This window comes from Erithacus rubecula (assembly GCF_903797595.1).
Source record: "Erithacus rubecula genome assembly, chromosome: 18".
NCBI classification, from domain to species: Eukaryota; Metazoa; Chordata; class Aves; order Passeriformes; family Muscicapidae; genus Erithacus; species Erithacus rubecula.
This window is the reverse complement of record NC_136670.1, coordinates 3,718,478-3,737,886: the sequence shown is the minus strand read 5'-3', so window position 1 is coordinate 3,737,886 and position 19,409 is coordinate 3,718,478. Positions and strand designations below refer to the sequence as shown.

At 43.3% G+C, this 19,409-nt stretch overlaps 1 protein-coding gene across 6 annotated transcripts in view; it reads right to left on the bottom strand.

Annotated features, from left to right (window-relative positions):
- Window positions 1-19,409, bottom strand: part of PTPRT (protein tyrosine phosphatase receptor type T) — a 438,156-nt gene that overhangs the window by 74,714 nt on the left and 344,033 nt on the right. For all 6 annotated transcript variants that reach the window (XM_079321668.1, XM_079321670.1, XM_079321671.1 and 3 more), the window contains exons 13-14: window positions 15,209-15,245; window positions 1,722-1,857 (exon numbers count right to left, since the gene is read on the bottom strand). In XM_079321668.1, coding sequence (XP_079177794.1) covers window positions 1,722-1,857; window positions 15,209-15,245 — 173 coding nt within the window. The remainder of the gene's footprint in view (window positions 1-1,721; window positions 1,858-15,208; window positions 15,246-19,409) is intronic.

The window sequence follows — 19,409 nt, the reverse complement described above, 5'->3', positions numbered from 1 at the left end:
TCAGCTATTAAATTATTTTTCTGAATTGTTTCCTTGCAGGGCTACACTATTTGTACACTGAGGCCTTGGTGCACTGGGAAGGGAACTGTTTTAAAGTGAGGCTAATGCAAACATGGAATGCAAGAGCTTAAGCCCCAAATGCTTCTGTTTGCAAAATAAAAAGAGAACTCTGTTGTTAAACTGTTCTCTCAGAAGAACTCAAGCTTTCAGCTCTGCTCCTCCACAAGTTCCAATCAATTTGTGGTCCAAATTCTCCTTTTATAAAAGCTGCTCCCAACCCACACTAGTTTACAAATGAAATGAGCCTGACAGGCTGAAGTTCATCTCCAGGGAGCTCTTGTCCATGTGCAGCTCTGAGCCCCACCTGCACATGGCTGGTGGTGCCCATCCAAGGGAGCCCACAATGGATGTGATCAGCAGCTCTGGAGGTGCTGGAGGTGTGCTACAGCCAGACCTCCTCCTGCACTCAGAGCTTCTAAATGGGAGAAGATTTTAAAGTCAATGAGCCGGTTCATTCCTTATTTCAGTGTGTCTTCCACTGGGTATCCTTGCAGATAGCAGCAAACAGGCAGAGACACAGACTGCAGGGATTCTGCTTGTCTGCCCTGGGAGGGGCTGCTGTGGGAACAGCACAGAGGAAACTGTGATTTTCCAGCTCTAGAGAAAAAAAGGGAGATTTAGATTTCTAATACTCCCACTCACCTCCTTTCTAATGTTAACTTTAAAGAAAATTGCCCAGGTTTAGAGAGCCTGTGGCAAAATCAGATAGGACAAAATCTGTGTATAACATATTACTCCCAAATTCACCAAACACTGATGCTCCAGGGACCAGGCAAGCTGAGCTGAAGGTCCTGTGCACTGTCTGAGGGACCAGGCAGGCTGAGCTGAAGGTCCTGTGCACTGTCTGAGGGACCAGGCAGGCTGAGCTGAAGGTCCTGTGCACTGTCTGAGGGGCCAGCTCAGCTCAGGAGCTTGGGAATGTTCACATGGAGCAAATGGATCTTCAGTGCCCAGCCTCATTCTGTGTTATGAGTGATTTTGCTTGGGAGTTTGTCTTTGTTATCTGTGAGGCAATAACCTGTGTTATAGCAGTTGTGACAGGCAAAGCAGCAGAAGAAGCAAGTGTTGGAAAAATGGTTGGGATGAAGCAGCCACAGCTTCTCTGGGCAGCCTGTGTCAGGCCCTCACCTCTCACAGGGAGGAATTTCTTGCCAATGTCTGATATAACCCTGATCTCTGTCAGCTTGAAACCACTGCTCCCTGTCCCTGTCCTGTCACTCCAAGCCTTTGTAAATTGTCCCTCTCCATCTTTCTTGTAGGCTCCTTCAAGCACTGAAGGCCACAACTGGGTCACTCCAAAGCTTCTCTTCCCCAGACTGAGCAATCCCACGTCTCTCAGCCTTTCCTGTTAGGAGGCTTCTCCTTTTATCCCCTTGTACTTCTCCATGCTGTCTCATGACTTATCCCTTGACATTCATTATCATTAATATAATATCATTATATTAGAGATAATTATCATTATCTCTTTGTAGCAACAACCACTCTTTTGTTGCTGGATCTCCCAGTACTGGTATTTCTTCTCAGTGTCAGTGGTGTGTACACAGGCATGAACTGCTGCTCTCTGTCACACATAAAGAATGTTTGATCTTTATTTGTTCTTCCTTTGGAAACTACAACAATGTAGCCCAGGGGTCCAAGATGGAAGCAAAGCAGAAACTTACCTTCTTTTGATGGTAAGCATTGCTCCCAGGAGGATAATAACAAACATCAGGAGACCAGCTATAACTCCAGCCATTTTCACTGTGCTGTCAACTTGCTTTTCAGGTTCCACTGCATTGGAATTCTGGGTGGAAGCTCCTTAAAAGATGGAAGGAGAGGAAGGACAAGATTAAAAAAAATTGTAGCAAACTGTGCAATGATCCACTTTAAATATTCATTTGAAAGCCTAACAACATATTTGCAACCAAATTGCAATAGACAATTGTCCATCTAACCAAATCTGCCTCTAATGAGGGCTAATGACAGATAATTCAGAGCAGTAATAGGGTGTATAATCCCAGAGTAGTGCAAATGGCTCTAATATTTTACTAAGTTATACTGTAATGGGGCATTTACTCTTCTGAAGCACTCAGCATGCATCCAGAAACAGGAGAACAACAGCTCTAATTTTAATCTCAAATAGTTTCAATGGACTTGCAGTCCTTAGTCATCGAAATAGTGAGCACAGTAACATGCAATAATAATAATACTTCTGGCAAAAACTTTCTTCCCTCTAAAATCAGCTCACATTTGTAATTCTCAGTGTATTGGAGGTCTGGCTTTTTTAAACATCCCATTAGAGATATACATGTAACAAGCATTATCCAACATCCAGAGCACCCTCCACACAGGATCATGGAGTGATTTGAGGTGGAAGGGACCTTAAAGCCCACCTCATTCCAACCCCCTGTCATGAGCAAGGACACCCTCCACTAGACCAGGCTGAACCCTGGAGCTCCATCCTTGGACATTTCCAGGGATGGGGCAGCCACAGCTTCTCTGGACAACCAATTCCAGTTCCTCAGCACCCTTTAACATCACACACCAGGCACCATTTCTTCAGCCCAAAAAAGAGAACATCATTTCTATTTGAAATTTTTTGGGGTTTTGTTTTGTTTGTTTGTTTTTCTAACAAGTGAAATCCACACACCTGAAAATAAAACATATTTAGGAACATTATTTGCACAGCATTTCTGCTCCAAATGAGCACCTTGGAGAAAGCTGCCCTCTACCCTATTGTTGAGACCTCATTAGCCCTCATTACAGCCCTTAGCTCTGCTGACTTCACTGCTTGCTGCACAGAATATTTCCAGATATAGCTTCAGCCACTGAGCTTGATTTAGAAAGCCTCACAAGATTTGAGTCATGGCTACTCTGAAGATTAAATAAGCCTATCTTCATTATACTCCTGTTACTCTTAACTACTCCTAAAAATATCACCACTGCAGTTCATGAAGTTAAATGAATTTTGTTACAGGAGATCCACTCTTATCCTGGGCTTCACCTTGGCCTCTGGAGTCAGCCAGGTCTTCCTCTGCAGCTCAAACATGGTAGGGAAAGGGAATCAAAGGTGAACACACAGGGCTGACATCATGTCCATAATGTTTTGCTCTTTTAACAGGTCTGTGCTGCTGATCTTCAGGAAATCTGAATCACTTCTGTTCATGAAGTCATTTGCTTGGGGAGATAATATTTTCAATCAAGGCCATGTGTTGGTGAGGCAGCAGTGTTATTGTCACTGGGGTGTTGTTTTCCTCTTTGCCACATGTTTAACTGCATATGCTCTAAGAGTTGATGCAGTGATAAAAGCTTGATTTCACTTCTCCTAGCTGTTAATCTAGTTTAGCCAGAGCAAAACGCAAAATTTACCAAGAAAAAAGGGCTGGCTCTTGGAATCACACATATAATTTTCAGCATTTGCCCCTGACAACTCTACTATTCTGCTGAATTCACCAATTTGCCCATTCAGTTATCAGTTCACTGATAACTTCTGTGCTCACATGTCTGAAATGCATTAATGGGACTCCTGAGCATGAAAATAAAATATTCTATCAGTTGCATATTTCCATCTTTGTTTGACAAGCTCTCCCACAGTCCTGCAGTAGATGTGTCCAAGAGGTGAGCTGTACACAGACAGGCAATCCCCACACTGGCACACAACAAAGGCAATGAGAAAGGTACAGTTTCTCCCTGAAAATGGCTAAAACTCTATTCATTTGAAGTGAAAGTCAGAAGTACTCCAAATTATCCTTCAGCTGAGCTGCAGTTACTCCTATGACCCTAAATAATAGGTGGTGGAGAATGGTTTTCTACTATAAACAGCACAGTCAGACCCCTTCATTTTTGTACCATCTGAATACCCTCATGAAGTGTGAGCTGTGTTAGAAGGAATAAGAGCCTGATGTCAACTCCACTTTCCAGTTCACCAGATTGGTTTGATTTTGCCAGGCTGCTGCTCATTTCTCCAGGCAATGTGTGGGCAGAGTGTTTTTATCTGGAATTTCCCACCCCACTGCAGGCTCCTGCAGTTCCAGGAGGAGAAGAAAGGTTCACTATCCATCCTGACACCTCCACACCACAGTGACTGATTCACTCCAACCTTTTGGGCAACTCTCTCTCTCCTGGCAAGGGCCAGCAGTCCCTTTAGGCCACCAGCCCAACCCTTTGTAAGTTGTCTCAGCAAATAGTGCCTAGCAATGGAGACTATGACAGTGCCAGCAAATTCCTGACTCTGGGATTCTCAAAGCCTTGCAATGAAACATTGCTGCAGAAGTCCATTGTTTTCCTGCTGTTCTGGTTTATTTTCCATGCAGGTGTCTAAATCTGCTCTGGTTGCTCTGGTTTCCCACCTGCCCCAGCAGCAGCTGTAGGTAAGGACATTCCTGCCCTGGCAGGAGGAGCTCTGTGAGCCCTTGCTCACAGGACATGACTTTCCTGACAGAAAAGCTGTTTTAGAATTCAGTTTTGCTTCTCTCCTTCATAGAGATGCAGGATCTGAAATCCTCTGAGCACAGCAGCCCATAAAAACTGCTCAGATGGCCATTTCATAAAATATCTTTAAACACAACTTGCAAATCTCTGCACTACTGTACTTGAGGGGCCACCCTTTTCTTTCTGAAAAACCATGTTTATATATTGCTTGCATTAAAAAGGAATGAAAACAAACTATAACTGTATTTTCTACTGGTTACTTCCACCACATTTCCTGGAATGAATTGTTCCTTGTAACAGAAGCTGGATGCTGGAATAGTGAGACACAGAGCAAGTCACCACTGTTACTAGTGTGTGTATTTCAGTGGCACCCAGAGCCCCCACAGAGGTCAGGACCCCATTGCTCTGCATTAACACAAACTAGGACAATTTTCTGCCCTAAGCTTGCTTTCTTAATAAGGAAGGAAAATGATAGAAGGCAGTGCCAGGGGTGTGAAGATTGTAGGTGCCCTAACTCCCTATCTGTGCCTTATCTACTCACCAGGCTCTGAGAGATATTCATTCATGTAGTGTACAAAATGTACAAAATGTCCCAAATGCACAAAATGTACAAAATGTACAAAATGTACAAAATGCACCATCCCAGGAGCCAGAGCAGTGACTCTGACATTCACCCATCACTCCACTGGTCACTCACAGCTATGTCAACATTTTAGTCCTTTCCTAGCAGCCCAATTGACTTTGTGTCTCTTCAATCCCTTCCAAAATTCCCAGACCCAGCATCTTGCAGTGAGACAGCAGAGGAAGCACATTCATGGGAGATACAGTTCTGGTGATGCTGCAGAGATGCAAAGAGAGCAGGGCAGGGGCAAAGGGCCAATTTCCCAGAGCTGTCCAGCTCATCAGCCCATGAGAAGTCAGGTTTCTGGATCATAACACACTGATGGTTTAATTAAGGTTTTAATTGAGGTCTAATCTGGCCATGCTAATGTTGATTCATAGAACCACAGAATGTGCTGAGCTGGAAGAGACACATCAGGATCCTCAAATTCAGCTCCTGGCCCTGAAGACACCCCAAAATTCCATCCTGAGCATCCCTAGCAGTGCTGTCCAAATGCTCCTGGAGCTCTGGCAGCCTCAGGAATGTGCAAACCAGCAGTGGCAGCTAAGGGAAAGATACCATGGCAATCTCTCTCCCAGCAATTTCTGCACAGGTATATTATTTGAAAATAAGCCACCAAATATAAAGCAACCTCCTCTGTGGAGGTGGCACGCTGAAAAACATCCAGGAAAGAATGATTACTGAGTGCAGGTAGCTAAGCAGGGCTGATAATACAAGTTTCTTCCATAAAACCTATTTCACAAACTGCAATTTGAAACATTCTTTACTTTAGGCAGCAATTGCAATATTGCATTAAAAAAAAAAATTACACTGCCAGGAAAAAGAATTCAAGAGAGCCATAAGCAGGAGGAAAAGTCAGGTATTTATGAGAGACTTCCAGCTGGTGAGGCACAAAATCCTGCAATGGAAGTGGTACCACAATCACCAGGAGCCAAGACACTGGAGGAAAGAGAAGCATCCCAAAGCTTAACAGGAGAAGAAAAGAAATGAAATAAAATTATTCCAAGGACAGCCATATTCAGAGTCAAGAAAAGGGTAATGTGAGTGTGAAGGAGGGAGGTAAAAATGAGAGAAGCAACACAAAAAATGGAAGTTCAGCCACCTCCAGGTGACAGGCAAGATCCAGCAAGGGAACAAGTCTGGCAATGATGAAGTTTGGTTTCAAAATTGTAACACCTAAGAACACAGCTACTTCAGAAAGAAATCCACTCTTGGAACAAAAAATAATCAGAAAAATTACTTCAGAACATTATTTAACCCAGAAAAATTAATGAAAAATATTGGGCTCCCAGTCATTATGTGCTGAAATGATCTGCACAATCAGAGTAATTTCTTTGCAGCACATAATGGCCAGGCAGTGGGCTGAATGTAAAATCTCCTAATAGACCTAGAGGCTTGTATTCAAAAGACAGCTATTCTCAAATCACTTGTAAACATGATTTCCTTTATTTATTTTTTTTTTATGGTGCTTTCTATGTGAGTGGCCTACAAATTATTAAAGCAGCTCTGCATGCAGGAATGTTTTCCCTCATGTTTTCAGTTCCTGATTGTATCTATATCTGTAAAACACAATCTGATGTGGGAACACAAGGGCAGACAGGTACCTCCAGGAATGATAACTCTGAGATAAATGTGTAAAGGCACAATTTACACCCTGGTGTGGAAATACCCAGCACCAGCCCAGGGTGGCAGCTACCACACCTTCCAGCTGTGTATTAGCACTAAAAACATCTGTGCATGATGCTGGTGCCTCCATGAACCATGAGCCAGCAGAGTGGAACAGCTCATCACATCTAAAAGCCAGATTTGTCTTTGGCTATTTCTTTGTTGCAATTTATTTAAAAATGAAATCACAAGGAGGATCACCACTCACAATTTCACTACACCAATTTTCCACCTCCAGCTACTGAAGACTGCAAACAGCACAGGCTTAAGACTATAATGAGACACACTCATTTCTTTAACAAAGCTCAAAAGGAGCAGACAGAATGATGAGAGCCAAAAGCTTTCAACCATATTCTGAGCTGAGAGAGCAGCAAAACAAAGCAATCCTGGAGAGGAAGACAGACCAGAATTTGTATGAGGGATTTTCAGGCTTATGGGTGGAATCTGTAGGAGGATGAGGGTAAACACACAGTGAGGCATCAAGATCAGCATGGCTAAGCTGAATGAGAATTAAAAAATAGCTGTAAGTGAATAATTGATCCTGGAGATTCCAGGCAAATCCAGCACAAAGGCTTTTCTTTTTTTCCTCCTGTTTTTCTTCCTCTCTCTTCAAAAGAGGAGCCCTTAATTTGGGCTAAAAGCAGATATATGGTCCCAAAGAATAAGAAAGGTTACAGCATTTCCCTGAAAGAAGAGCTCCCCTAAAGAGAGCTGCTGTGATGCCAACAAGTGATGTGATGGTTCAGAGGGTGAGAGAATGTTTGTTTCAACTCTTCATTTTTGCAGAACTATATTTAAAAACTAGCTCAAAATTATAAAAATGGAAAATTAGTACAATTACCAATATAACAAGTTCAAATTTACAGATGTAACTTAATTTCTGTAAAGTCAAACTTCTCAGTGCCTGACAATGTTATGAATATATAACAGATTCACCACAATTATTGACTTTCCCCCCAGTCAGCCCCCTCTGAGTAATTACCCTGCTCTCATCCTGATTATCATGAAAATTCAACACCCACAGCAGCTGCAGGAGCTGCAAAACCAGTGAGCAAAGCCCAGGGGTGGGCACAAAGTGAACACTGAAATAAAGTCACCTTTTGAGCCCCAATGGGTGAAGATGCCTCAAGCAGCAGGGTGACCCTACAAAAACCTGCCCTGTGAGGCTTCACCCTGAGCTGAGTGAGCAGCATGGGAAGGAGGAATCTCTCTTCCAGTGGGAAAAAGTCAGCTGGGCAGTGTTGGGAGTCTGTGTACACACACTCTATGTGTGCTGCATAAACACCAGGACACTTCCTGTGCTCTGCCAAGTTGAAGCAGCACTTCCAGGCAAGACTGGAATGAAGATTTTCCTCTGCAATAATACTACAAAACAGTCTCACACTTAACTTGTAATTTTATCACATATCCTAATGCAACCATATAGTTTTTAATGTCCAGCTCCTGGAAGAAGCTCAGAAGCTCATTAATATCAACCCTCTTTCTGAATATTGGCTTATCAAAAAAAATGTATTTAAGGAAACAGGCATCAGTATTTGTAACAGTCCTGGGTCTGCCATGCCTTTGGAAGTGTTGTAAAAGGACACCAACAATGATAATCTCTTTATGAAAATCATTTTAAGTAATCTGTGGCTGACCCACTGGATCTGCAGATATCAGGAAATGGAGACAAAATCCTGATCAGCCAAATGAGTTGGTGTGAGGGTGTGAAGGTCAGGAACACAAAGCACCACTGTCCTCTCAAACATGATTGATCTGCCTCCCCCATGCTGCTGCCCCCTCCTCTCAGCCCCTGGGCAGGAGAGGCTCCAAGGGACATCCAAAGAGCTCTTCCTGCAAACTTTCCAGCAGAAGAGATGAAAAACAAGCCCCTAAATTTCATGTGAGGAATTGTCCAGTGCTCCCTGCATTCAAACTAAGTAAAACAAAACCAAAGAACCAAAGGAAAACATTTTTAATTTGACCTTCACTTGTGGCTTTCATGTCCAGCTACTGACTTTTCTTTAATTTCCACTTCTTTATCTGGCTACCAATTTATCTGCATTATCTACACTGGCTCAGGATCAGCCACAATACCTGGCCAAGAGCATCCCTTCCCACCAGGTGGGTTCTGAAAAGGGACAAGAACCTCCACACTGCTCCAGGTAAATCCTTGCCTGCTTTGACTCCTGGAGGGCTTGTCTCACACAGCTAGAATATATTTTATTTTCATTTCTCCAAAGCCCTTTCTTTTCTGAAGCTACTTGTGTCCTGGCAGAGAATGCTTTGACTTACAAAGGTGATGTTTTCACAGTCTCCTGTTGCTAAACTATCCCAAATTTTATCTTAAACACTGTGCTTCTTCTCCCCTTCCCTCCAGATGCTTATTTTAATTGGGCAGCCCAAGATTAGGGTCTGGCAATGCAGCAGAGCTCTGGAGGAGATGATGACCCCTGGACACTGGGCTGGAGATACCAAATTCTGTTCACTCCTGACCTCATCCCATCCTGCACCAGGTTCTGCACTAATTCAAAGCTGTGCCGTGGGATAAGGAAGCCCCTAAAGGGACTGTGATACACAAAACCTGTGCTAAAAAAAAAAATAAAAAACTTTTAGAAGGCAGAAATTTGTTCAGGGGAAAAAAAAACCCAACCAAACATTTTCAAGCATTTCAACTTAAGAAGTGTTTTAAACTCCTCTGAAATAAATAGCACAAAACAGAATAAACCTGTCAAAGGAATAATATTCCAGTGTATTAGAAGCAAAATGCAGCAACAAACAGATTTGAAGTGGGATTAGATCTGTTTAAAAAATATGTTATCTGTCCACAAAACCAGAATATATTTCAGGAAACAAAAGAAGCCTCTTCAATGGATTTGCAGGAGCAGGAGTTATTAAATCAACAGTTTTCACGTGCAGCAAAATTGTATGGGAACAGCAGGAACTTTTTCCTTTCTCATTTTCCACTGATTTTTTTGCAATCTCCCTCTCCAGCCCAAGATCTCCTTGATTAAATTTGAGATCCAGGTCCTTTACTAAGATGCCAACTTTCTTCCAGGAAGTTTCTTTCTTCCCGTGCTGATGCATTATCAAAAATCTTCTTTTCCAATGCATTTGAACTTCCCAGTTCACACATTTTTGCCCCTGTATCATCACAGCTGATGTGCAATAATGTTGAAATGATTGTTGGGTGAAGAATTCACAACTAGGCAGGAACAACCATGCAGTACTGGGAGAGGAATATTCCTAGAGAAATGTAATCCATCTAAAAACTGAAAAAGCAACTCTCCTTTCCCATTAATCTCATGTAACACTGTCACATCCCAGCCCCTCATTCTGTGCACATCAGGCTGAAGTAGAAGAACCTATTTCCACAAGCTGATGGGACCTCCCCTCTATATTTAATTTTTCTGGAGTTAATGATGATCCTGGTCCCAATGTTAATATGATGGGGCAGTTTTATGGCACACAGGCCTCCTGATGGAATGCAAAACCCTTGAGAGGTTCTGAACCCCCCCAGTGTGACTTCACTCCCCACTGTGAGTGCCTTGGTGCAGCTGAGGCTCAACTCTGCAGCATCTCTGCCTCCAGCAGAAGTTTCTATAGAAACTACAGTTTCTATAGTTCCTCTGTTCTCCTACAGAGTGCTCACAGAATCAAGTTTTCCTTCTCTTGCCACCATTTCTCCGACAGCAGGACTCAGCTGTCTATGAATAAGCAGAATAATCAGCCCCAGAAAATGGCACAGCTCCTGTAATTGGAGATGCAAGCCCTGCTCAGGGGTCACAGCCTGTGCAGAGGGGATCCCTGGGGCTCTCCCATCACACTCCAGTGCTGCTGTGAACATTTCACAGTATTGAGCCCCCAGCTGACCCTCAGCACAGGCAGCTCTTCACTGAAGGAGTGCCATGAAAGCACTGCCCTCCTTTATACTGTAGCTGGAGCAATTGTAAAAGTAATTTCTCATGCAAAACAAGTATTAAACAAGAAGTCATGAAGCTGCTCAGGCCTCTGAGGTTTGGCCAGTTTTCCTTTTCCTGAGCTGATAATCACCTGTGCTCAAGAGGCTGGGCGGGTTTCTCGTGGTCACCTCTTGTCTACCTATCACTGCTAAGAACAAGAAAAATGGTTCCCAGGCAGCATGCACAAGACAGAAAAAAAAAAAATAGGAAAAAAATAAAAATGTACCTCATAATGGTTATTATAGTTCCATTCTTTCATTTGCAAGAACTCACATTTTAAGGAAAGAAGAAATGGGTATTGGGAGATAAGGAACCATTAATGAGCCCTCTGCCTTGGTTTCAATTACAGTGTGAAATTAATTTAATGCACTTTAGGAATACAAGAGGTAATCGCTCTCTCTCGGTAAGAGGTTGCAATTTTCTCTAATAAAGTGTCGATATAAATATGTTGCTTTAAGACAGAGAGAACAAGTCAGTTAATTCAGAAAGAATGGGACATATTAAAACAAATGCTGTCAAGGAAACCGAATGGCAAAACCTATAAATAACCCATCTGAATGAAAATTGTATGGCAGAGAGCTGGCAAATTGGGGTTTAATTACAAACATCTTAAAAGAGTGTTTTATGTTAATGAGATGCATCCGAGTGCCTAATGCTGTGAAAGATAACATTAGTCCAGTAATTAAAAAAAAAAAAAAAAAAAGAGAGAGAGTAGCCCATGTGAGGAGGGACGTGGTGAGAGATCTGAGACCAACAAATCTGAAAATCAATACACACGCAGATACAGAAGGTTAATAATGTTGGACATGCTGGCAAAGTGTGGGATGGCTACACAGAGTGGGGAAGGCAGGGAGCTTTCTGATGGGTCAGCCAGGGTCAGCAGCAAGGGCTGCAGGTGAGCCCTGCCCTCCCACAGGCACCTCCCAGCCCTCACCTGGCACTGGATGGAGGGAAATGAGCCCAGGGGATGAGCTGGGGACCTTGTGGCTCTGCTTTGGGGCACCTGCTGCTCTGCAATGCTGATGCCACCTCCTCCTCCCACCACTGAAAAACCCAGTGCAAAAGGATTTGAGAGGTTTTTCTTGCTAATCAAGTTCATCTAACCAGGAGCAGCACACAGAGAACCATGAAGAGAGAGCGCACCACAGGAGAGCTGGGAAGCAGCTCTGGGCTGAACTGGAAAGGGCTCATCTGGACAGCTAAAGAGGAGGGAAGACAGCTGGGAAAGCACCAAACTCTATTTTATTTTATTTTTTTAGTGGATTAAACCACTTTTAAATGCTCTGCTTTCCTTTTGCTGGTGTTGGGGCAATGGGACAGACACAGAAGGCACATTCCCTGGCAGCAGCTGAAGGAGAGGCGTGGAACAGCCCCGTGTGTCTCTCAAGTAATTAAAGAGACTCAGCTTCTGAGCAGGTGCCTTGCAGCAACACCCAGGATGTGTTACAATCCCCCAGTAACACATGCCTAACACATTTCACTGCCTAATTACTCCCACGCTCACGTTTAGTGCCCTTGTTAATCCAGTGCTTCAAGAGAATTCTTGCCTTGCTTAAACATGCCTCGATCCTAATCTTCCTGTCACTGCTGTAAATCAGAACTCATTGCACTGGTGCTAATGGAGCTGCTGCAGTGACAAATGTCTAGGAATGGGAAATTGGGCCTCTGTTCCAAAATGAATATTTAGTCTGGCATCAGTAGTATGTATTTATTTTTTTGCATCAAAATTTTTCCTCTCTAGTACCAACTCAAAGCAGAGCTTTTAATGCTGAGATTAATCCTGACTCCAAAAATGTTTGGTTTGTTTTTAATTCCTACCAAAGACACCACAGTGATATCCTCACTGGCAGCTCTGTTGATTTTGTTCAAGGCAAATTTCAGGTTTGCTCATTCTATCCTCAGAAAAACACCAATGCAAATAAAGGGGAATACAGAGCAATGCCATTAAGGATAATCAATAAAATGAGCAGACAGGAGACAGCACAGACACAGGAGGTCATCTAGAACATTCCAGCTATCAGCCTCGGATGAGGCCATGGTATAATTACAGTTTTGTGAGTGTTTCTGTGCATTGTCCCACTGCAGAGAGGGCAGGTACAGCACCTGTCCCTTTATCCATAAGGTGGGAAAAGCTGAAATTGTGGGAAAGCTCACAGAAACACTCTGTTCAGCTGGGGCTCAACTGCTGGCCCTGCCCAGGTCCTGTGACATTGCCACCCCAGCTCGTGGTGCTGCCTTTCCTGTGAGCTGCACCCAGCCCTGCTCCTTTACAGAGCTAAATCTGCCTCCCATCAGCCAGAGCTGGGGAATTCCAGGCTCCCTGCTAAGGGACAGGCACTGGGAATTGCAGCATTGCAATCCAGAGAGAGGGCAGGAGGAAAAGAATTTCCACAGGAAAAAGATATCTACCTATAAATCAAAAGTGATATGAATCAAAAGTGATATAAATCAAAAGTGATCTGAATTGAGACAGGGAGAATAAACACTAGAAGTACCATCATTTCTTGTCCTTTTCCATTCAACTCAATAAAGAAAAACACCTAAATAATAAGATCACCAAAAAGCAGTGGCTCTAGACATCCTTAGGCTATACTCATTTCTTTTATATCTCCTATTAAATTAAACCTAGCAAGAGATGATTCTTTTTTAGAAAGAGATGGCATTCAGAACCAACAGAAGGAGAAGGCTCATTGACTGGGTGGCTCACTGACTCTTCCTGGTGACCCAACAGGGTTAATGAAAATTATCTCAACTGAAGGTCAAACATCTGATGGGACACTTCACTGAGGTACCCAAATCAGGGAGAGCAAACAAAAGGTTGTGCCAGAATGGAGTTTTTTCAAGTTGTGTGTTACTTTCTTTTGAATAGTCACAGAGCAAATATCCTTCCTGCTAGATGACAACATTCTTCCACCAGCTCCAGAAAAATGAAAACTGAAATAGAATGACCTACAGGTTTCCAAAAACTAATTAATCCTGTATCCTTGATCTCATGAAGAGACTATGCTATTGGAAAGGCTTGTGGAGATTCATTTCACTCAGTTCTGCCCTTCCTCTTTCTACCACCAGAAAGCCAAAATCAGGTATTTGAAATGGTCACATTACTACCAGCTGAGAAAACTGAGAGGAAGGAGACACATAGACTGAGACACATAGAATGTTTGCAATCCAGAGAATGAATTCAATAAAGATTTTACAAGGAACTTTTAAACAGGAATAGAACAAGAGGGTCTGGGGAGCACCAGAGCCACAGATGAGAAGGAGAAATGGGAGAAATGGGCTCCTCCTCCTCAGCTTTCAGTGGTGACACAACTGCTTACAGCCCCACATGGCCAAGTCTGAGCAGGGAAAACTGCTGCACAGTGGGATCTGCCCCCCATGCCTGGCTGGCTCTGACAGCCTGGGGATGTCTCCACAGGGAGATGGAAAATGCTCTCCAATGGCTAATGGGGTTTCTTTGAGCCCTCCCAACTCCTCTGCAAGTAGAGATGCAGAAGGGATCAGCAGAAAGGACAATGAAGTCATTAACTTCTGCCACAAGTCAAAACAGATGGAAAAAGAATGGAAAAAATGGGATGGGGCTTCAAAGGATTTCTGGGTTCCTGCCAATTTGGGTGAACTCTCAAGGCCTCCACAGGCAGCCATGCAGGTATTTCACATGGCAGCAAAGCAGCAAGAGCACAAGCTGGCAGAGCTAAGTTTGGGAATGGGGAGTCATGTGTAGCAGAGCCCATGGCAAAACCCCAGCATGTCCCCACAGCCCCTCTGCAGACTACAACAATTGTTGGGGAAATCTTTTTACAGCTACTCTGTGTTACAAATAAATTTGTGTCAGACATCTTTTCTGGAAAGGCAGCCCCGTGGGGTGATTTTGAAATCTTTAGAAGAGTTGTTAAAGGCAGCTGTAAACTCTGAGAAGGAGCTCAGACATCGTCACCATTGGTCCCTCAGGAGCTTCACCTTGTGAACCAACCTGGGGCTGTTTGTCTTGGGTTTGCCCTGTGTGACCTGTCAGACTGGTCTGTTCTGAGCTCACCACAGTGACAATCAGGAATGCTCTCTCCTGGTTTGTTCAATTATACCATGGAAATGGGGTGATGTAAGAATTGTGCCCTGCTGTGTACAAGGTTAGGCTCACGTGAGATCTCCTCTTATCTACTTTGTACAGTTGTGGAGAGAACAAATTGAATAGGAAGTTAATGTCACTTTTTCAGCGATGTTCTGCCAACAGCAAGAACAGTCCTCAGGACAGAAAAGCTGTCAACAGAACGAGAGGAAGGAGGAACCACAGAGAATTATACCCTGCGTTAAAAAAAATAACAGAGGCCACAAATATAGTGAAGTGGTCCTGGAAATTATTGTTCTGGCTTGTCAATCTTCCTTTTTTAAAAAAATAAAAGAGGAAATAAAGAGGCTGGTTCTTTGGCTAGGAACTGTAATCAAGTTGTGCCACCACTGCAGTTTTTACATTTCTGGTATTGTGTTTTGCAGGAAAGAGAGACTCACATACCTTTTGTTGCCAGCCGGACACAGTTGATTTTTGTTTCCTGAAAAATAAAAAACACAAGAAAAATATATAGGAAAACATCACAGTGTGTAATTTGCCCATCTACAATAAACATACATTCCTTTAAAAACCTACTAAAATATATGTATCTTTTCTTGCACTTCATCTTTGAAAATACCACCAACAGTTTTTGTTGCATAAAATACTCCACACCATTGGACTTGCCTGCAGTTGGTTCTCTTAAGTATTGAAAAGTTGGGAGTGACAGCACGTTTCTCCATGCTCCATGTGTGAGTGATGGGTCCCACATAAGTGCCTGATTAGCTAATAGAATTTCCCAGTTAAATGACCTGCTCTGTAATAGACTGACAAGCCTTGGGTCAAAAGTACACGCCACTGTACATCTCATTTTCATGCACCATTACTGCAAATTTTGCAAATTGGGTATTTATTTAAACACATGGCAAACAGACACCGAAGAAGTAATTTGAATATTTCAGCTCTCTGATGGATGTGGAGCAGACCAACATTCTGTGCTGCTGCCTCTGCCAAATGAGCTGTTCTAACAACCCTCACCACTGCAGCTCCTCATTGCAGAGCTGGGACAGAACCCAAAGCTTTGTGCTCAATCCACCCTGGAGCCTGCAGAGCTGCAGAAATGGGATTTGGATCCAAATGTTGTGTTTGGCTTCACAAACAGCTCAAATCCAGCAGCTTTCTCAGGCCACCTCTGCTGCAAACACCACCTTTGTGGAGTCCCCAGCTCCTCAGTGCACAGCCCATCCTGGCAGGGGTTGTGCTGTCCAGCCTGTGATTGCCATCCAAACAGCAATGTGCTGCTTGCTTAAAGAGCTGCCTCTGTCAGGCTCCAATCTACAGCAGGGTTTGCAGAGCACTTTATGCCTCTACACGTCTCAGGTGTAATGAACACAGCATAAATTACTGTGCTAACAATGCTCCATTAATATGGATGCTGTCTGAGATCTGGAAACAACAGCCCAGCAAAGAAAGCACTGCTGAGCACCTCCCTCCATCCTCAAACAACTGGACAAACCTTGTGGAAATCTGAATTTGCTCTTGGAGAGAATGGCTCCATCTGTGCCAAATGCTGCTTGGCTGGAGCAGACACACACAGCCCCACTGTGCCTTTCTCCTCACACCTTTGTTGCACATAGCAAGGGGATGATTGCAGGATCTGTGCTGGGAAACACTGGGAATCACAGGAGCAATTCCCTCTGATCCTTTCCTGTGACACAATCTGGATATAAGCCATCCTGGGTGCAGTCTCAAAACAAGATGATCAGGACAAACCCTCCCTTTGACCTTGCCTTCAAACTCTCTTAAGGAATTCCTGGATCCTCAGAGACAACCCATGTCTATTTCCCAGCCACATATGCTCCAGGGTGGGGCTGAAGCCCAGTTTATCCCAGCAAACCAGAGACATCTCTTTGGTTACATCCCCAAAAATCAGCTCCCCTGCACAAGCTGCATCAACACTGGCACTGCAAAGTCACCACAGCTGCACATAGAGCTCTCCACTCCCCTCTGCCTCATGGGTAACAATTTGAATTGCCTGTTATTTTGGAAATCCAAAGTCTTTCTTGCTGTTTGTGATTTATGAAGCAGGGAAAAACACAGCTTTGTTTTCAGAGCTGTCTCTGCACATAGTGCTGGGAACCAGAAGACAGAAAGATCCTGATGTAGTTTCTGATATACAGCAAACTGACCTGGAAAATCAGCAATGAAGTGTAAAATAAAAAATTAATAGACAGGATTTTTGCAGTATACAAGTAGGTGGACACTTGCTCACATTTTGTTGAGGAAAATTTTCTTGTGTATTTGTTGCTTTCTGCTGGCTTCAGAATGTAACAGAAATCTGGAGAAATTAGTGCTGGAAAAAGAAGAGCCTAGAGTGATCTGATTTGAACATGTGTGTATTCCTGCATGGAACCCTCCCACGGGGTGATTTGGGAAGACAGAATTTGTTGTGTTTGCATCTGCATCTGCTGATGGTGCACTGAGCATGGGCACAGCTCTTAGAACTGGCACTGCCAAAAGCAAGGGCTGCAGGAATAAGATGTGGACTTCAGAACTTCACTTCAAATTGCATCTTCTGGGAAGGGAAGGATAAAGGAACCTGCACAGACACCAGGCTCCAGCTCCCAGGGGTGCTGAAGTTTAAAGACTCGAATTTAGTCCATATTCTGGATTAGGGTTGATTATTCTGTTGCTTTCCCCTGATCACCCCATTGCTCATCTCTTTGGTGTCTCATAAAAATAAGATCCTTTTCAATTTATTTTATTTTTCTTTGGTTGATACTGAAAATTGTAAGTTTGCATGAATCTTTTTAAGAAGAAACAGAGTAAATAAATATGTCTCCCCCCACCAAAAAACCAAAACCAAAACAAACAAACAAACAAAAAACCCCAAAAACCAAAACAAAAAAAAACCCCACACAACTTAATCATTCCCCACAAAACCAGTGAACCCACTTTCTCACAATAATGTTTGTTTTCTGAAAAATACTGCTTTTGCTTCAAGGTGCTTTCCTGTACACAGTAAAGATCATAGAATGTTTTAATGTTAATGGGTACCTTCAACTGCCATAGGCAGGGACAATACTTTTATTTTATTTTTTTCCCTAAGCTGAATTTCCCATCTTTCAATTTGTACACACTACTTCTTGTCCTACCAATGCATGGTGCTTCTCTCCAGCCACCAGCAAAGCAGGAATAAGCAATGTAGGTAATTATCAAGGATCCATCTAGATTGCTTAAAGCAATGGCAAAAAAAATAATTAAATAAAGAGATAATAATAGAAGTTTTAGAATAAAAACCCAAGTAACCCCCCCAAATTCAGTCTCTGTTATTTCTGAATGTTCTTTCAAATGCTGTGATACTTAATTCCCATTTTATGGCATCACAGAAGTTTTACAAGGCCTTATATATCTACAAAAATCTTAATGATAACCAGAGAGACAACACATTCTGCATATCTGTTTCATGTTATGGCTGACCTCACAGGAATAACTTAAATTAGGATGCTTCACCTCTGCATCCCTGACAGGTATTTTACAGCCAAAGAATAATGGAGCAATGTAGGCACATTGTCACTGAGATCCTGGAATAGGAAAACCCTTCATGCCTGCATCCTGCAGCTCTTCACCCAACCCTCACTGTCCAACATGCCCTGAAAGCTCCCTGCAGAATAAACCCATTCACATGTCTAACCCAATATATTGATGGAGATTTTTTTTTGTAGAACTTACTTACCCTATGAATAAAAAAAAGTTTGTGGTGTACCCTCACTCAGGGCTGAACCTGGCTCTATTTTTAAGTCCCCCCACCATGGACACATCTGAGCACTGTTTCAGGTGCTGCCAGCCTGTTCCTGAGGGGGATCAGCACAAGCTGGGACCCTCTGGAGAGACTCCTGTGCTGAGGAGCTGGGCAAGCCCTCTGTGCCCACACAGCTCCTGCCCACAGCCTGGAAACTGCACCCCAGGAATGAGCCTGCTCTAGCAGCCCCCTGAATTTCCAGGGCTTTTTAAAACATTCTTTTAATGCAGCTTTATTCTTTCATTTTAGAAGCAAAGGAGCTGCTGCTATCTACTAATTACTGAGGTTCCTAAATGCACATTTCACTCAAGTGAAATGGATGATAACAAGATGAATTCTGCCTCTGTCTCTTCAGTATTTGGATGGGAATAATTTTCTGCAGAGAAGGGCTACGAGGGCAGCAGGACATATGTTTATGTGACAGCTGCATCTTCACAACCTCAAAAGCCACATGATCTTTTTTTCCCCCTTTTCTTTGAAACTGACAGCTTGCTGTTTACAGACTATGAACAACAATGGAAGCAGCAAAGCTTTTTCATCCATCTGTTTGCACACCCACCATTTTCCCTTCCCTTTGCTATGATTAGGACTCTGCAGCAGGCACACAGAGCTTGTCTTGCCTGTGAATCACCTGCCAGCACAGCAGGACACACTGTCCCCAGATGTGCCATTGGGGCAGCCCTACAATAGGCAGGGGTTTTAGGCAGCCCAAACTGGGAACAGGCAATTTTATCTGGGACCATGAAGGAATCACCACTCTCCCCTTGGCCTCAGTTCCAGCTTTGCTTCCCCACATCCCAGAGCTGAGCATGGAACTCACTGGCAACCTGCTTCACACTGGGTAGAAATCATGGGTTTGCTCAG